Here is a 19,610-nt window from a genome sequence, read left to right as displayed (position 1 = left end):
TATTTATTAATTATTTTTGTCATAATTTTAAATTATTAAAAATTACTTTATTGATAATATTTTTTAAAAATTTTTTATATTTTTTGAATATCGAATTAGTAGTTAACTCTATATGATTTTTATTTGCATACAGTAGCAAACTCATAAATTATATTGTCCTACGAATCACTTGACTTAAGGTCCTGAGCGAATAGGTTAGTTTAACAAGTTAATTGAGAAACAGTGTAGTTAAAAAATTACTTGGCAGCGAATTAATTAAAGAATAAAAAAAATTGATCAAAGAATGGTTGAACGGTATAATTTTTTAATAATGATTTAAAATAATAAAATATAAAAAAATTATTTATATATGATATATTATTTTATTATATTTAGTTTAAATTCGATTGAATTTTTAACTTTAAAACATCTATTTTTACTAGTTTAATGACTGGATTGGTTTTTAGAATTTTTGTTTCAATTCTTTTTTTTTTAAGCAAAAGAGCTTAACACACTAATGTGGAGCAAATAGCAACAAATAATAAACAACAAGCAAGCAACTCTAAAAAGTACCATAACCCAAAGAAAAGAAAAAAAATATGCATGTCATCTTTAGTATAGCGATCAACAACACTAGGAATGTACAACTCTCCACTCGTCGCAGCTAAGCATGGTCATGTTAATGATATTTTCTACGCCTTTGCTTTTATTCTGAAATATCCTCTTATTCCTTTCCATCCAAATGTGACAAATGATCGCATAGAAGCACCTCAAACGCTGCTTTCGACCCTCTTTTCTATGCGGCTCATCTGTCCAACTTAGGAAGTGGTCCTTCACTAATCCCGGAAAAGACCAGTGTCGGTCAAACACAGATATCCAAGCAAATTCACAGCCAAAAAACAAGTGATGTACTTGCTCAACATCCTTATTACATAAAACACAACTCTTATCATCCTGTCTAATAATCTCGAACCGATTGTTCCTTAGTATTCACTCTGTCTATCAGGACAAACCAAGCAAACAGCTCCATCCTTGATAGAACCAACCCTTTCCAAATGGTCTTCGTGAAGTTGTAACTAGTAATATCCTCTGATAGCATTTCTTCTTGTAGCACCTGCATAAAAGAGTTAGTCGAAAAGATACCAAGTCTATCACACAACTCTATCCTCTCTATTATTCGCTAGCCTCACAAGTCTCAAAGGCTCATGTAACAGACTCAGAAGGTCTAATTCCTACTGAAATAGCTCTCGCCTCTATTTGTTTCAATTCTATTCTAAAAATTTTCTATTTATATTAAATATATTTGGATAGTTGATTTTTTAAATAATTTAAGACTAATTTAATAATAACTTCACATAGATAAAAACAAAATTCTTTACCTGACTATTATTTGTCAAACATTATAGTTAGATTGATCATAAATTTTTTAAAAACTTAACTATCAAAAATAGAATGAATATCAATTAAAAACTTTTAAAATAAAATTAAAATAAATAAAATTTAAAAAATTTTTGTTTAAAACTTTTTTTTTTGAAGTAAAGAGCTCGACACACAAGGTGGAGCATTAAAGCAATATGACAACCCCTAGTCATCTTCGACAATGCCATCAACAACCATAGGGTTCACCGCCAAGCCATTCATCAGCGAATTCGAAAGATCTGTTCAGACTTTCTTCCACACAAGATGCTTGGGTTTTAAAAATTCTACAATTTCTTTCTAGCCAAATTGTCCATATAACAGACAGAATTCAATGAACCATCGCTTCTTCTCATCCTTTCGCACTGTCCCATTCGTTCAATTTTAAAAGTGCTCCTTTAATGAACCTGGCATTGTCCAAAGCCTCCCAAGAGCGAACAACCAAACACTCCACACCTGTCAAGTGAGCTCACACCCAAAAAACAAATGAAACGCAGTCTCTTCAGACTTACAGTATAACACGTACAAATTATCATGCGGTGCTATAACGCCTAATCTACATAATCTATCTTTAGTATTCATCCTACCGACCAACACAAACCAAGCAAATAGCTCGATCTTTGGAGGTACAAATTCTCTCTAAATAGCACTACATGTTTAAAACTTTATTATTAATCAATAAATTACTACATGTTTGATGGTTATTTTTTTTACGTGCACGAAATAATTTTTTATACATATACATTCTATTTTATGCACATAAAATACTCTATCCGTTTTATTGTTGCGTAAACAAGTTGCTTAAAAGCTTGTGTGTTGTTGGCGTGGGGCGGATGCCTGGTCTGCTCTCATTCTTTCTTTCAGTCAGAGGTCTTTGGTTGACTTTCCTTAATTAGGCTTTCTAGATATATTTTCCATTTGTTTTCTTGATTAACTATGGAATAATTAATTTATATTGGTGGAATTGTCTGTTTAAATAAATATAAAAAATTTGAATGATTCACGACGAATTAATTTTTTTCACCGTTAGACTAAAAAATATCGCAAACAATATCAAAAAAAACCACGGAATAATATTTTAACGGACGCACCTAATAATGAAGCTATAACAAAAAGAGACTTTCCTACCCATTACACCGGCTATGTTCAAGGTTGTTATGATAGCATAGCCTAGGCAATGATGTAGTAACAAATTTGATTTGAAGCGTAGAAATAAGAGGAGACAAAACAATAGTAAACGGTAAATGATTAAAACAAAGCAAAAAGGTTCGTTACACACGAGAATAGGTCAATAATGTTTCGTTCCCACTGCCGCTTTGCTTCTTCCACGAGTTATTTCACTTCCTACGCTGCTTGCAATTTTTCGTAGCCATTTGTCATGTTCACAACCAACGTCAATGACTTTGCTTTTGGTTTATCAACAAATTGAATTTCTTCCGCAAATCATCAAAGCACCCACTTGCAACACCACAATAAAGAATTACATATTTAAGAAAAATACTAGATTTTTAATATTTAACTAATTCTTTAATTTATATAAAAAATATTATATGTATTTTAAAAATTAACTATCAAATCAATATATATTCTACATAAATAGTTAATTTAATAGTTAATTTTTTATATATAAATAGTATAATTAATTTTTTAATATTATAATTATTGACCTTTAACACTCTCTTTAATTTAACTATTATAATCAACAAAATAACAAATATATTTATTTTTGTCTCTTACTCTTTAACCCAATAATAATGATAGCCAAAGAACATAATCTTTTCACTTATTTAGAGGTTATGGGTTCGAGTCTCACTCGTAACTTTAAAAAAAAAGTTAATAATAATGATCTTAAAAAAAATTAATAAGTGAATATTAAAGGCATTTCTTAAATTATATATTCAAATAAAAAAATTACTATTTGATTTAACAATCATGTTAAGTGTATATAAAAATTAATTATTAAAATTAATAATTAATATAAAATATAAAATATATATAAATATATAATAATTGATACTATTAAATAATTTTAATATATAAATAATATTTTTGCTGATCTAAAAACCATAAAAGAATAAAAAGACCAATCAAAACGCAATGTTAATGGACTTATGGCCTTATGGGGGTGTATGTATTTGAAGAAAGTTTAGAAACGAATGATGAGTAATGAGTATAAATAAATAGGAAGTGTTATGTTATGCATCGTTGGCATTGACGATGCGCAAGAAACGAAGATGGAGTAACTGGCATTTAGCAAAGTTGATTGGTAGGTCAGAGATGTTCAAAGTGTTCAAGTATTTTGAGCTCTCTCTTGCATTTGCAGTCCAATGCTTTCTGTATAGTCACTCACAACGCTACTCTTCTTAGCGTTTTCTTACTTCTCACTGCTAAACTTAGACCTACCACACCACACACACGCCGCCTCATGTCTCTTTGATTCTCTCTCTCTTAAATAAAAACTATGTTTTTGCTCTCTCCCATCCCTTCTTTTTTCTTATTTATTTATTATTATATTATTATTCTACTTAGCTCAAACCAATGGCAACTTGACTGTGGACTTTTTCTTCTCTTTGTTCCAATCCCAGAATCCCTTTTCTCCTCCTCTTCCCTCCCTTTCTATTATTCCTTTCGCCACCAACATTGAAACCCTTCTTCTTTATTGATTCCTGATTTGGATGAACATACACAGTTGCTACTCTATACCCATTTCTTGTTTTTCGGGATTTTAACTCTGCTGCTGGATGCCCCAGTTACTCAGAGATTGAAACTTTGATATAATATATGGGGGGTCTTTGTTCCAAATCTGCCAAGGGTGGTGACAGGGTGGTTGCCACCACAGATGGCGCCAAAGAAAACCATAAGAGCTACAAGACCACCGTGCCTTCTGATTTGGCACCTGCACCTCACACAAAGGAGGACAATAACAAACATGAACATGGTGCTGAGAATGCTGCAGGGACTGGTGCTGATGAATTCTATGATGGAATCCCACGCTATAATGATTCTTTTCCGAATAAGTCAAGGTCTGTAAGGTCAAGGCAGACTGCTGTTGCAAAGGTTGGTGTGTTTGATGCTCCTTTTTTCAGTTTCATCTTTCCTTTTTTTCCTTGTTCATAACATTCTTTGCAATTTGATGAATAGATCAGGGTGAGTGGAAGTGTGGAGGAGGATAACGATTGTTCCTAGAAATACATCTTTAGATTCTTTCTTTGCAATTTAAGGGTTTGATTACTATGTTGCTGGTAATCAAAAGATTCGTTAGTTTTATGTTAAGCATTTGATTCCGATTGATAGGTTGGCATTTTGGGAATGTAATTCTAACTAAAGTGGTTTTTTGAGATGGGGATGTCTATATTTTTGAATGATGAATGATTTGATTATTAGTATAATAGGATTGGATTCGACTATTAAATGTCACACTAAGACGGCAATCCCTGCCACAACATTGAGTTCTATTTTCATTCCAACCAAATCTTGACATTGTCAATTTAACTGGCATATTTGATAGGGGAAGGAACATTTGTCTTATGGTTTAACTCTCATGGTAGCTTGCTTTGTTGTTTCGTTTCCTTTATCTTTAGTTTCTTCATGTGTGCACATGCATCCATATCTGCAAACCTCGAATAATTGAAAACTACACTATGCAAATGTATAGATCTTGATATAATTTAAAATATACTGCAAACAGTATCTAATTATTTCTTGACAATATTTAAAGTTTGTTATTTAATTCCATTTGGAGAAATATGCTTGAAGCTTGCAGGACTGTAATGTTATCCGCGGCAATTCTTTATTGTGCCTAGGTTGTGTGTTCGTACATCAAATTAAATTCAGAACAATTGTCTTTGTTAACTAGTTCTAAGTAGAGTGATTATAGGTAAAGTATACTTTTTCTTCAAAAATATCCTAACGTTTAATTTTATTTAATTTTGTCCTTAACGTTTTTGATTTATTCAATTTTGTTCCTGATGTTTCCGATTTATGTGAAAAGTACCCCTGGATGTTTCCAACTTTATCCCAAAAGTCTTAGATGGAGTTAATGTCCAGGGGTAATTTTGACACAAATCGAGAACATTAAAGATAAAATTGAATGAGATTAAACGTTAGGGGTATTTTTGATGAAAATCACAAATTTTAGGGACAAAAAGAATACTTTATCCCTGATTAGAAAGCAACTGGCATCTAAAAAAAGAAACAAAAGATCAGTTGCGGTGATGAGAGGAGCTGACATTTACAAGCCTTATGTAGTAACCTGAGATTTATATATTATTTGGGTGTAGGGTTTATAGATGCAGATTTACTGTTTAATTATTAGTATTTAGGGACTCTGTAATTGTGATGTTTGTGTATTGGATATCTTATTTCACTGGGAAAGAGAATGGTTAGAAATATATTATCATTGGAGAAGAATGAAGAGGTACTAAATCTTTCTACTTCAGGTTTCAGAGGTGAGTTCACGTCTGGGCAGAGCCGGTACTTATGGAATTGGGAAGGCAGTTGATGTTTTGGACACTCTTGGTAGCAGCATGACAAGTTTAAATGCTGGCAATGGGTTCGTTTCGGGCACTGTGACAAAAGGGAATGAAATTACTATCTTAGCATTTGAGGTAGCAAACACAATTGTGAAGGCTTCTAATCTTATGGAATCTCTTTCTCCTACAAGTATTAAGCACCTGAAAGAAGAGGTGCTTCCTTTAGAGGCTGTGCAAGATTTGGTATCAAAGGATACGGATGAACTTCTAAGAATTGTTGCTGCAGATAAGAGGTAAATATCAGCTTCTGTTCCATCAATTGTTTTAGCACGAGAAAATGGCAACTGCATTTGATTTTCTGTTGATGCTTTTAGGGAGGAGTTGAAAGTTTTTTCTGATGAAGTGATTCGATTTGGAAATCGTTCAAAGGATCCTCAGTGGCACAACTTGGACCGTTACTTTGAGAAGTAATATAAATTGTACTCACTAAATTTGTCTTATTATTGAGCCTTTCAGAAAAATATTTTTTAACCCTTTATATCATTGGTTGTTCTGACCCTTTTTGTTCCTTTTTTTGTCTTTTCCTTTTAATTATGAATTTAGAATTAGCAGAGAACTTAATCCTCAAAGACAATCAAGGGATGAGGCAGAATTGATCATGCAGCAATTGATGAACTGGGTTCAATTTACGGCTGTGAGTGTATTCCTTTGCTAAAGAAATATTTACTATTGCTCCAGGACTGATTTACTTCTGAAGCTCAAATGTAGTAAAAACTTCTTTCTAAAACAGAACTTTTGGTAAAAAGTACTTTTATCACCTCAGGAATTATACCACGAGTTACATGCTTTGGATAGATTTGAACAAGATTATCAACGTAAGCGTGAAGAGGAGGATAACTCAAGTGCAACTCAAAGCGGTAATTCAGGAGAACACCATTGACATTCCAAATCTTGTTTTTGAAAAACAATTTCAACCTAACCAAAAATCAATAGTTTGATGAATAATAATAATTAAAAAAAGGTTAAGTTTTGTATTGCAAAACCTTTATTATCAAAACTTGAACAAGAATCAAATTGAACACATAATTGGTTCTGTAAAGTGGAGAAATATGTACAATAACATCATATACCATCCCAGTATGAATGCATATATATCTTTGATATATTTTTTCATCATATAGGTGATAGCCGTTCAATCTTAAGGGCAGAAGTAAAAAGCCAAAAGAAGCAAGTTAAACATTTAAAGAAAAAGTCGCTCTGGTCCAGAAGCTTGGAGGAGGTAATTTCATGTTACTGGTGTTTATGCATTTGATTATCTCATCTCTTAGTCTCCTAAAATAAAAGGAGAAAGTGTGGAAATTGTGGTATAATTTGCATTCTAACTGGTTACAGGTTATGGAGAAGCTTGTAGACATTGTAAGTTTTTTACATCTGGAGATAGATAACATCTTTGGCAGTCCAGGTATTAATCCACTTAAAGGCATTAAGATCATACTGTTATGCTTCTTGTTTTACCCTCCTGTAATTTTCATTTATAAATATGAATACTTGGTTGAGGTTATTGATACCCACTAAACAGATTTTAGCCATGTATGAACCTTATTTTGAACTTGGAAGATCTTTCTAATCAGTTCGTAGTGAAAGACTACCTAGTTGTATTGTATTATTAAAATGTGTTATTATCTATGGGTACCTGCAGATGTCCGTAAACCATTAATCGGAACCATGAGCAATCGCCAAAGATTGGGCCCTGCGGGCCTTTCTTTGCATTATGCAAATATAGTGCTTCAAATTGATACTCTTGTAAGTGAATCATTGCCATCAACTATTTATTTCATCACGGGTCTGTTTTTCCCTATGCCTTCCGATCAAACAGTTGATGTTATAATTAATCAAGTTTGCAGAGTTGCTTCTCATATTGTGTTTTTATAAAAACGATCTCTGTCCTTGCCTTCTTAGAATCTTAGTTTTCCTCAATAATATAATAGGATTTCAACCATTTGTGACTTGATCTTGAGAAGTGCATGACCCTTATTGCAATTCTTTTCTAATGAGGTTAGTGAAATACTAGGTTGTCAATAAAGTTTAATGCAAAATTGACTTGCTAATAATACGGTTATATATGTTCTGACTTTTTCAGTTTTCTTTCATTATAGTTCAAGAATATTATAGACTTCAAATTGTTCAATTTGCATTTTACATTGAATAAATATAAAACAACATATTCACTACATTTATTACATAATGACGATGAGTGTTATACTAAACTCGTGAAATTTATTGTTAAAAAATATTATTTTCGGTTTATCATGTCAAATTAGAATGTAAGTCCGTGCATCTCACAGGTTTAACACTAGTAATTAATCAAGTTTGCAGAGTTGCTTCTCATATTGTGTTTATAAAGATGATCTCTGTCCTTGCGTTCATAGTTTTCCTGAATAATATTAATATGGTTACGATCATCTATGACTTGATCTTGAGAAATGCATGACCCTTATTGCAAAGTGAAAATGGGAGGATCCTAAAATCTTGATATGTGACATTCTTATGAGATAAATTTCGAATATTGCCCTGCTCTATCAGTTTCCCTGATTCCCAATCTTGATGTGTTATTGTTACATTTATAAATGTAAGGCAAAGACTATATCTGTAGATGAAGATTATTGTGCTAACTGCTAAGCCTCTGTTGTTGTCAGGTTGCCAGATCCAGTTCTATGCCTGCGAATACGAGAGATTCGTTATATCAGAGCTTGCCTCCTAATATAAAGTCAGCTTTGCGTTCCAAATTACCGTCCTTTCATGTTGTAGAAGAGGTATGATCTTCTCTGCTGATACTTACTCAATTCTTTACAGTCACTACCATGTACTTCCCTTAGTCACTACTTCCTTTGAAAATATCCCATATTGATTAAGCTTTTTGTTTGTTCTTTCCCTTGCGGTTGCTGTTTGCGGTTTGTTTCCTGCAGCTCACTATAGCAGATATAAAAAATGAGATGGAGAAAACATTGCATTGGTTGGTTCCAATTGCTACAAATACAGCCAAGTAAGATTTATGGATTTTTGTATTTTCCTATGTGAGAAAATTTTCTATAGGCATCAGTTAATTTGCTTTCTATTATAAGCTCGCAATTTATTCTTTTTCTTTCGGTTGCTCCAAAATTGAATCAGGGCCCATCATGGTTTTGGTTGGGTAGGAGAGTGGGCAAACACTGGGTAAGTAACAATCTGCTGTTTCTATTTGATATAAGCATGCATGATTCTCCATTTTATCTTTTCTTTAGAAGTGTTCCTACTCTATTTCTAAATATTTGTTTGGTTCTTGCAGCTCTGAGCTGAATAAGAAGACCTTGAAGACCGATATAATGCGGATCGAAACATTCCACCATGCAGATAAAGACAAAGTGGAAAATTATATTCTTGAACTTCTCTTGTGGCTTCAGCGTTTGGCCATCAAAAGTAAGGTTGGCATAGATGCAGGCGAAATGAGGCCTACCACGAAATCTATCGGCACTGCTCCACAGAAGACAAATCATTCTGAATTGCCGTTGCTAACAACTGATGAGCAGAACATGTTGCAGGATGCAAGTAAGAGATTCCGAATCAGAGGGATCAGTAAAAGCTTGGACCTGGATAATGTGAAGGCTAGCTTAACAGACAAGAGCATACTTACAAAGAGTAGCAGTTACTCATCAACGGTTAGATGCAAGGAATTTTCTTTTAATAGGATTTGCTCTAAGCTTCCCGTGATTGATTTTGATATCGACAAGAAGAGAGCGTTGGATCTGATCGATAGACTAGACGTGCCTAGATAATTTGCAACCATGAAGACAGAGTTGTTGTCCTTGTGTAAATATGAAGCAGCATATTATTCAGGCTCCAAGTGCTGAATGCAAGCCTTGCATGGGTGGTGTTGTGCACCATGATTGATGTAGATAGTTGCTGTCTTGTCTGAAATTGAGGGCATTGTTGAGAAGATAGGCATCAATGTTTGCAGTGGTTGCCCGTTTGGCTTTAGAGCAGGGTGGTTTCTGTTTTTGGTTCTTGATAGTGAGCGAGTGTATAGACAATATAATATGAGGATATGGCACCTATTCTAGGTTTGTATTATCATATAATATTATTATTTATTTATCCTCGTTATATTTTTTGGCCAAGTGTTGCATCCATTGTTGTTGAATAATGAAAAAAGGACTCATATACTACCTTAAGTGGTGTATAAAGAATACTGATCAGATGGATGAGAAATGTCACGGAGTTATCGTTAAACGGAGTAAATTAATAAAGTGAGAGATTGATTATTTTTAAATTAGAATAGTGGAATATATATTTTATAAAAATTATAAAATTAATCATAATTAATTTTTTATTTTATTAATTTTTTAATTTTAGAGGATCTAAATTCGTTATTATTACGTAAACATGATAATGAAAATAGGAGCTACTCACATAAAGACGTTTAAAATGTATTTTTTTAAAGACTTTTTTTAATAATTAAAATTCAACATATATAATCGATTAAACTATGTTATTTTTGTCAAAATTAGACCAAATAAATCGATTTGACCAAAAAATTGATAAATCAAATTTTGAACCGATTTAAATTAATATTTTTTATAAAAATAATTATAATATCCCTATTATAGAAAATGACTTAAAATTACAATACCCCTATTTTAAAAATTCTAAATCCTAACTCTTCTCTTCTCTCTATATCATCATAAGATTAGAATTTAGGATTTTTAAAATTAATATATATAATAAAAATATTTTATTTATTTTTTTATAATAAAAGTATTATAGTCATTTTCTATATAAAAAAATATTAATTTAGATCGGTTCAAGATTTGATTTATCGATTTTTCAGTTAAATTAATTTGTTTGGTCTAATTTTAACAAAAATAACATAATTTGATCAATTATATATATTAAATTTTAATTATTAAAAAATATTTTAAAAAAAGACGTTTTAAACATTTTTATGTGAGTGGCTGTGGCTCCCAATGAAAATTATCACAAGAAGAGTAATCATCTAAAATGATATTATATTATTCCATTTTATAGGATAACAATTCACATGTATTTTGATGGTTGTGATGGAAAGGAAATATAATAAAATAAGAAAAGAGAAATGGAATGTTTGAGGGGGCGTCCAGATAGACATGAGGCATCCATATCGGGGACAAATGCATGCACCACCACCGCTTCCAGTGCACGCAACGCGGCTTCCATTCCTTTGACTTTGAACATTGACCAAATATCTTATCCTTTCATCCAATTACGTAAAACTTGCATCAACCCAACACAAAGGAATGGAATAACTGTTATTCAGTAATTTAGTACTCCATAATTTCACACTTCTCAAAATATCCTTATAACCAATTAGTACGGATAAGTGATTTGGTTAATTTTCTTATTAAAAATTATTATCCGCACACCAAAAATCAGACATTAAATTAATTATTATGTATTTATTTATAAATAAATATATATTTTATACGAATGATTAATTTAATAATTAATTTTTTTATATTCATAGTATGACTTTTTTTTTAATTGATAATGATATTTTTTATTATGTTATTTTAAAATTATTTTTAATTAAAAATTTTACAAATTTAAAATAACAAAAATAAAGGATAATTTAGAAAAGTACATAAAAAAGTGACATCAATTTAAATCTTCAGATGATTAATAATAATTTAGTCAGCATACACATTACATAGCAAGTTTTATTAATTCAACTACAGCAACACTGATGATAATGACGGAAAAATAGAAATCTTGTTATCTAATGATTGGCTTCTTGCATGGTTGGTTAATTAATGCAATGATGGTTCACGGGTCAGAGAAAAATCTGCTGTACCTTTACCTGTTCCTCTCACTATTGCCAAATGACAAATGTGGAGGCAAGCTAGATTTTTATTTGACTTTTGCTGCATCCAAACATCTGAATCAAACATTATCATTATTATGGCTTGGCTGGGTTCGTTTATTGAAACATGGACACTAGTTATTATATACGGTACGTCCATCGTTTATTTGTTAAGACATAAATTTAGATGGGTACGATGATATATAGATATATATAAAATATATGTATTTAATGTTTCTCTTTAAAATTGAGATACAGAGATGTATGGTAGGTCGGGTATCGAACAGTTCGGGTTGGTACTTCGGTTAGTGAGAGGGAGAATCGCCTAGTCTCGGATCACTGGGTTGAAGGAGGTGCAGCCGACGTCCCGAGCTCTTCGTGTGGAGAGGGGGGTGTCACCTGCAAAGACACTCCGACGCTCTAGTCAGTCAAGTGTGTAGGCGAAAAGTGAGAGAATGGTATGTGACGTATCTTGGAGGAGGGGTAGGACTCTCTCCATATATACCGTGTCAGAAGTGGATCCCGAAGGAGCAGACCCACCTTCCTCGAAGTTTCCTCATACAGCTGTAGTGGAGAACTGTCAAGGACATATGTCCGGGTCGGTGGTGGAGCAACTCTCACCTGACCGTTTGGGTCGGGTGGCCTGTGAGTTGGGTCGGCCCGTGTGAAGTTTGGGCCAGGCCGTAACAGTGCCCCAAACGCGCCAGCAATGATCGTGAGAGCCATTGGTGGCGTGTTATGTTCTCTCGTATGTTGTCGCTAGGTCGACCGCTCGTGGAGAGGACGTGCCTCTTGCGCGCGTGTCTATTCGTTGTTGGGATAACCGTTCGTCGCCTCGTTCTTCGCGTTGGACATTTAATGCTCATAATGGATTGTTTCAAACCCTGCGAGTAAAGACTCTTTTGCCCTTGCCTTCGCGCTTCAAGTTAGTTTTCTAACTCCCCTTCCTCCCCAGTTTTGCATTTCATTTTCTCTCCAGTGCCTAACTCCTTTTCACTCTCATCTTCTTCTTTCTCAAATTTCCTATCGCGATTCCTGCAGCCTCGTGCCTTCACTCCCTCTTTCTTCCTTTCGAGTTATTGCAATCAATCCTGGTAAGTATTCCTCCTTTGCTTTCGCTTTCTGTTTCATCTCATTTTACCTTTCTATTTTATGTTCCTGCATGCATGCTGCTCTTCCTAACTGGGCTTGTGTGTTGGATGACATTAATGTTAGATAGGTGTATTAGGGGGGTTACCATTCTAGGGCGTTGATCTTTTAGGCTTTGTTTTAGGAGTGGTTTCGGCCATGCTTGATTTCAGTTGTTGAATAGGATAAATGTAGTTTCTGGGCCTTTTTCGAGCTCCCGACCTCGTAGACTAACCGAGTGGTGCCCTCACTGTAGGTATGCCTCGCATCGTCTCACGAGCTTCCACCTCCAACACGGGTTACGACCCGTACGCTTGGGTGACCTCCGACGTGAAAGAGTCCCCGAACCAGATGGGCGTGGAGGAGCTTACCGAGTTCCGCCAAGCCGAGTACTTGTGCGGTGGGACTGACGAGGAGGCCAACTACGACGTTTTCATTCCCGCCCCCAACGAACGGTTATACGAACTCAACTTCTATTCCCCCCGGGTTGCCGATTGGATTTGGTTCTACAAGTCAATGTTCACCAAGTGGGGGTTCGCATTCCCTTTTCTTCTTTTCAAATGGCGCTACTTAACCGGATCTCCATGGCGCCGTCGCAGCTGCATCCAAACAGTTGGGCTTCCATCTGCTGTTTCGAGATGGTATGTGAATATTTAGAGCTGTTGGTGTCCGTCGATGTTTTCCTTCATTTCTTCAACCTTACGAATCCTTCCAAAGAAGGGAAAGCGAGGAAAGGGTTCATGTCCTTCCGATCTGCCCAGGGTCAGAGGATTTTTGGCTTGTTCGATGACTCTTACCATGGGTATAAGGACAAGTATTTCAAGGTGCGTCCAACCAAAGGTCGCCACCCCTTCTGGCTTTCGTTAGAAGGGAAACGCCTCATCCCGACGTATTGGAGTTTCGGAGCGGGGTCCAATACCTTTATTAAGGTGACTTACAAGGGGATGTCCGCTGTGAACAAAAAGATTGCCGACGTGTTGTTGGCCGTTTTTGGGAAAAACCATGTGAATCCCCATCTTCTGATGGGTGACCGGGAGGTTGCCAGAAGTTATATTTGTGAGTAGCTCTAACTTGTATTCCTTGCATTACTGTTGCTTTGATTGGTTATGTCGATTTAACGACTAAGTCATTTATTTATTTATTGCAGTGGGAATGTCTGCCGAGGTGACAGGCCTTGAGAGTCTGTTCAAGACTTTTTTGGAGGAAAGCGATGAAGAGAAGGCTGACGGGAAGTCGGAGGCCCCTCTCGAGAATAAGGATGATCAGGCCGTGCCTTCACCTCGTGACGTCGAGATGTCGGACAAAGATTCTGATGGGGCGCGCGTCTCTCCTGTTCATGAGGAGGCGGCCGGTACTGGAGATTCGACCTCCGCCCGACAAGTCGAGGAGGATGACTTGAAGGTTATCCCCAATCCCAAGAGGCAGAAGTCGTCCTCCAGCCCTGAAGGAGTCCTTACCATGATGGAGAGGAACTTCGACGCCGGGACCTTCATAGACTACCAGCTGCTTCCCGGCACGGAGGAACACTTCCACGGCTCCGATCTTGCGGGGCAGGCAAGGTGGATGTACCGTACCCTTCTTCGCGATGCTGCCATAGCTCGGAAGGCCGAGTTTGAGCTGTCGGAGATGCAGTCGCTGCATAGGAAGCTCGAGTCTGCTGCTAAGGCCAATAATCAATTCAAGACTCAAGTTGAAACACTTCGAGAGCAGCTGTCCAAGGCGGAGGAGAAGCTTAAGGCTGCCGAGGAGAAGGCCGCGTCTGTCAAGGAAAAATTGAAGACTTCTGATGCTACCGTATCCCGTCTAACCGAGCGGGAGATGACTTTGGAGAGCCAGCTCAATGCCACGCAAGGTCGGGTGGTCGCTTTGGAGAAGGAACGTGATATGGCCGTCTCATCGGCTAAGGCCGCTCAAGCTGAGGCAGAAGAGTTTAAGAAGAAGCATAAAGAGACCGTGAAGCAGGGAAAGAGCGTAATCCTAATAACTAAAGAGGCCCTCAAGGCTCAAGTGAAGATTGTGGCTCCTGACTTCGACACGTCGGAAATCGGGGTTTTCAAAACAATCAGAGATGGCAAGATTGTTGATATGCCGAAGAAATGATCTCTTGTGCCTTTGCATAGAGTTTGTAATTTTGTTGTAGAAATTGCTGTACGGTTTGATGAACTTGTAGACTTGTGATTTTTGGATTATTTTGATAGCTGCTTGGTCGGTTTATGACTATTGTCTTTTTCTGCTTATTTGGCAGCGTATTTTATTACCGTTCTATTGGTATTGGCTTGTCGTTCGTGTTTGTTTACTGTTGTTGGTAACTTGACGAAGCTGGGTCGTGGCTTCGCCATCGTTGTAGCCGTTCGTTATGGCGTTAACTTGGTCGGTTTCCGGGGTGATCAGTCCCAGGTTACCGCGCCGTCATTCTGTTTAACATGTATTAGAAATTTAGGGTTAAATTAAACAAGTGAACATTAGTCGACAGTTGAACAAGTCCATTGCAATGATAAGTACTTAACAAAAGTAAATTATCTGGAACCCGGCAAATCGCCTACTCGGCGTGTTTGGGCTAAGAATAAAATCTTCTTAAGTTACCTGCATTCCAGGTTCTCGGGACTTCCTTACCATCGAGCCTCTCCAACTTGTAGGCACCCTTGCCAATCACTTCTTTGACTCGGTAGGGGCCTTCCCAGTTTGCCGCCAACTTACCTTCTCCTGGAGTCGGTGGCCCGATGTCGTTGCGCCGCAGGACTAGGTCGTTTTCTTCAAATTCTCTCCTGAGTACTTTGGTGTTGTAGTGCAGGGCCATCCTTTGCTTTAGTGCTACCTCTGACAAATGGGCCATCTCCCTAGCCTCATCTACTAGGTCCTTCTCTACGGCTTCCTCCACTCCCTGCAGAAGTAATCGTGGGCTCGGCTCGCCGACCTCTACGGGTATCATAGCATCTACCCCGTACGTCAGGCGGAAAGGGGTTTCTCCTGTGGACGATTTCTCAGTCGTTCGGAAAGACCAGAGGACTGAGGCGAGTTCGTCAGCCCATGCGCCCTTTGTATTGTCAAGCCGCTTCTTGAGGCCTAGCAAGATGACCTTGTTTGCGACCTCAACTTGGCCGTTCGTCTGGGGATGCTCTACAGATGAGAATTTTTGCTTTATGCCCAAGCCGGCGAGGAACTCCACAAACTTCTTGTCGGTGAACTGCGTCCCGTTGTCAGAGATAACGACTTCTGGGATACTGAATCGGGTTATCACCTATCTCCACATAAACATTTGACAATTGGATGAGGATATACTGGCCAGTGGCTCGGGCTCTATCCACTTGGTGTAGTAGTCGATAGCAACAATGAGATACTTGACTTGCCCCGGGCCAACCGGAAAAGGCCCCAAGAGGTCGATTCCCCACTGTGAGAAAGGTCGGGAGGACGTCAACAGGCTCAGCTCGGAAGCCGACACCTTATGAAAGTTGGCGTTTTCCTGGCACTTGACGCATTTCCTTACGAATTCTTTGGAGTCCCTCATCATTGATGGCCAGTAATAACCGGCTCTGACGAGCTTTCTTGCTAGGGCTTTGCCACCGATGTGATGTCCGCAGCACCCCTCGTGGACCTCTCTAAGCACATAGTCCGTTTGGTCAGGGTGTAGGCACTTCAACAGGGGTTGACTGAGTCTCTTTCTAAACAGATGTCCCTGTATGGTCACGTATTTGGCCGCCTCCCTTCTCAACACTTTGGCCGCCTTCTAGTCGTCAAGGAGCTTGCCGTTTTCTAAGAAGTCGATTATCGGGTCCATCCAGGAGGGGCTTATCTTCATCAAATGGAGGGTGACTGCTGGTTCCTTTACCAAGACCTGGATCAGAGACCGGTTGCCCACCGCTGGTTTTGTGCTTGCTAACTTGGACAAGAGGTCCGCCCGTGTGTTCCTTTCTCTCGGAACGTGTTGGATCTCGACCTCCTCAAATTGTTTGCTTAACTCTTTGACCCTCTCTAGATACTTCTGTAATAGGGAGTCTCTAGCCTGGTCGGTCCCATTGACTTGTGAAGTGACGACCTGTGAGTCGTTGCATACTTCTAGCCTGGTGGTGCCGACTTCCCGAGCTAAGATTAAGCCGCCCAGAAGGGCCTCATACTCTGCCTGATTGTTTGATACTGGGAATTCAAACTTGATCGATTGTTCATATATGACTCCAGCGGGACTCTCTAGGATGATTTCGGCACCTCCAGACGTCTGGTTGGAGGCCCCATCTACGTGGAGCCTCCACCGTATGCCCGTTGCCTCGGCTGGGTCCCCCGTTACCTCTACCAAGAAATCGGCCATGGCATGTGCCTTAATCGCATGCCTGGGCTCGTATTGCAAGTCGTATTGGGACAACTCGATGGCCCAAGTCATCATTCTTCCCGTCAGGTCGGATTTCTGGAGTATCTGGCGGATTCCCTGATCCGTCCTCACGACTACCTGATGACCTTGGAAGTACTGTCGTAATCTACGGGAAGAGGTTAGGAGTGCAAGTGCCAACTTCTCTAATTTTTTGTATCTCAACTCTGCCCCTTACAGTGCTTTACTCACGAAGTAGATTGGTTGCTGAACCTTCCCTTCCTCCCGTACCAAAACCGCTGCCATCGCTTCGTCTGTTATGGCTAGATACAGGTAGAGCAGTTCTCCGATCTTGGGCTTCCCGAGGACAGGTGGTGTTGCGAGGATCTCTTTGAAATGCTTAAATGCTTCCTAACACGCCGGGGTCCATTCAAACGCTATCCCCTTTTTCATAAGGTTGAAAAATTATAGTGCCCTAGCAGCCGATGCTCCGAGGAAACGGGATAGGGCGGTGAGTCTTCCTGACAATCTCTGAACATCCTTGACACAGTCCGGACTCTTCATTTGGAGTATTGCTTGACACTTTTTAGGGTTGGCCTCCACCCCTCTTTGGGTTATCATAAACCCTAGGAACTTTCCTGCTTCCATGGCAAAGGCACACTTGAGTAGGTTGAGCCTCATGCTGTGTTGCCGGAGGGAAGCGAATACATTTTCCAGGTCGCTTATGAGGTCCTCAGGCCGTGTGGTCTTTGCAAGGATATCATCCACATACACCTCCACCGTTTTGCCTATGAGATCACTGAATATCTTGTTCATTAGCCTTTGGTACGTGGCCCCGGCGTTCTTCAGGCCGAACGGCATTACCTTGTAGTAATATATCCCTCCCGGCGTTATGAACGCTGTTTTCTCTTCGTCAGATCGGTGCATCGATATCTGATTGTAGCCAGAATAAGCATCCATAAAGCTCAGGTACAGATATCCCGCCGCTGCGTCGACCAGGGAATCAATGTTGGGTAGGGGGTAGCAGTCCTTGTGACATGCTTTGTTGAGATCGGAGTAATTCACACACATCCTCCATTTTCCATTGTGCTTTTTCACTAGAACTACATTCGACAACCATGTCGAGTAGTCGAGTTCTCGAATAAATCCCGCCTCGAGGAGGCTGGTCGTCTGCCTGGCCACCTCCTTCGCTCTTTCTTGTGACATCTTTCTTCTCCTCTGAGCCATTGATTTGGCCTCCGCCTTGACGACCAAGTGGTGTGACATGAGTTGGGGGTCTATCCCCGGCATGTCGGTTGGCATCTAAGCAAACAGGTCGCTGTTAGCCCTGATCATTTCCATTAGGGGTTCCTTCAGGTCGTGTGGTAGGTTTCTGTTCACGAAGGTGAACTTCTCCTCTGTGTCGCCGACTCTGAATTTCTCTAAGTTCCCTTCCGGCTCGGGTCTGGGCTTGTCTTCGACTCTAGCGTCTAGGTCGGCAAGGAACACTCCCGATGCTTCCTTGGACTTCTTCCTTAAGGAGAGATTGGTATTGTCGCAGGCAACTGCCGTTTCCAAATCTCCTTTTATGGATCCCACGGATCTGTCATCAGTCACGAACTTCATTACCAGCATCTTCGTACTGATCACTGCCCCGAGATCGTTGATGGTCTTCCTCCCTAGGATGACGTTGTAGGCTGTGGAGTCTCGCAGAACCACGAACTCAGCCATTACCGACCTTCGCCCCCGTCCTAGTCCTACTGATATCGGCAGAGAGATTATCCCATCTGGCTTGATGAAGTGGTCACCTAATCCTACAACACCATGCTGGTGGGTCTTTAGGTCGGCATCCCGCAGACCCAAATTATTGAACACATTACGGAACGTGATATTCGAGTCAGCCCCGGTGTCTATGAGGATGCGCTTGATGAGGCCGGTTCCCACTCTGGCCGTGACGACCATGGGGGGCTTTCCGCGACCTCGTCAAACCACTGGTCCTCCGGACCGAATGAGATGGGTGGAGACCTCGACCTCTTGGGGCTTTGCACGGAAGATGAGGAAACCGCCAGGACTTTGGCGTCTTTCTTGTGTGCCGACTTCGACCTTGGGAGCGCGTCTCTTGCTGTTACAACGTTCACTATGGTGAGGCCTTGTTCGTTGTCGTCCTGGTCGTGACGTTGCTTTACCGCGCGGGTCTTGTCCTCTCCCTCGCGATCGCGATATCGTCTTCTCGGCTCCCTGATGAGATGGGAGAATTCGGCCAGTTTTCCGTCCCGGATCGCTTGTTCTAGCGCATCCTTGAGGTCGAAACAGTCATGTGTCTTATGTCCATAGCCCTTATGATAATCGCAATAGAGGCTCTTGTTCCCCCCGGTTTGGTCCTTCAGAGGTCGGGGCTTCGACAAAATTCCCTTCTCGGCTATCTGCTGATAAACTTCTATGATGGGGACGGTGAGGGGGGTGTAAT

The 19,610-nt window shown here is 39.0% G+C and overlaps 1 protein-coding gene and 1 pseudogene across 2 annotated transcripts; both read left to right on the top strand.

Moving 5' to 3' along the window:
• Window positions 1-3,587: 3,587 nt before the first annotated feature.
• Window positions 3,588-10,021, top strand: LOC107630907 (protein PSK SIMULATOR 1). Of its 2 annotated transcripts, none has more exons than XM_016334192.3 (12): window positions 3,588-4,452; window positions 5,835-6,160; window positions 6,242-6,334; window positions 6,471-6,561; window positions 6,691-6,784; window positions 7,049-7,146; window positions 7,260-7,329; window positions 7,567-7,670; window positions 8,564-8,680; window positions 8,834-8,910; window positions 9,036-9,080; window positions 9,193-10,021. In XM_016334192.3, exons 1-12 carry the CDS (start codon window positions 4,177-4,179, stop codon window positions 9,677-9,679), a joined length of 1,878 nt encoding a protein of 625 aa, XP_016189678.1. In that variant the 5' UTR covers window positions 3,588-4,176; the 3' UTR covers window positions 9,680-10,021. The 2 variants fall into 2 exon arrangements, with proteins under 2 accessions (XP_016189678.1, XP_088365127.1); XM_088509001.1 differs by having other exon boundaries at window positions 3,602-4,456; window positions 5,842-6,160.
• A 3,790-nt stretch (window positions 10,022-13,811) lies between these two features.
• LOC148572327 (uncharacterized) lies at window positions 13,812-15,007 on the top strand (annotated as a pseudogene).
• The last annotated feature ends 4,603 nt before the right edge of the window (window positions 15,008-19,610 follow it).

Source organism: Arachis ipaensis, chromosome B3, assembly GCF_059453495.1.
Source record: "Arachis ipaensis isolate K30076 ecotype BB chromosome B3, ASM5945349v1, whole genome shotgun sequence".
In the NCBI taxonomy this organism is placed as follows: Eukaryota; Viridiplantae; Streptophyta; class Magnoliopsida; order Fabales; family Fabaceae; genus Arachis; species Arachis ipaensis.
The sequence above is the reverse complement of the archived record's forward strand: the minus strand, read 5'-3'. Positions and strand labels throughout refer to the sequence as shown.

Coding starts and splice junctions, on each gene's coding strand:
- LOC107630907 (XM_016334192.3), top strand. CDS start 4,177: ATGGGGGGTCTTTGTTCCAAATCTGCCAAGGGTGGTGACAGGGTGGTT. Junction 6,562..6,690: donor ACTGGGTTCAATTTACGGCT/GTGAGTGTATTC, acceptor TTATCACCTCAG/GAATTATACCACGAGTTACA. Junction 8,911..9,035: donor ATTGCTACAAATACAGCCAA/GTAAGATTTATG, acceptor AAATTGAATCAG/GGCCCATCATGGTTTTGGTT.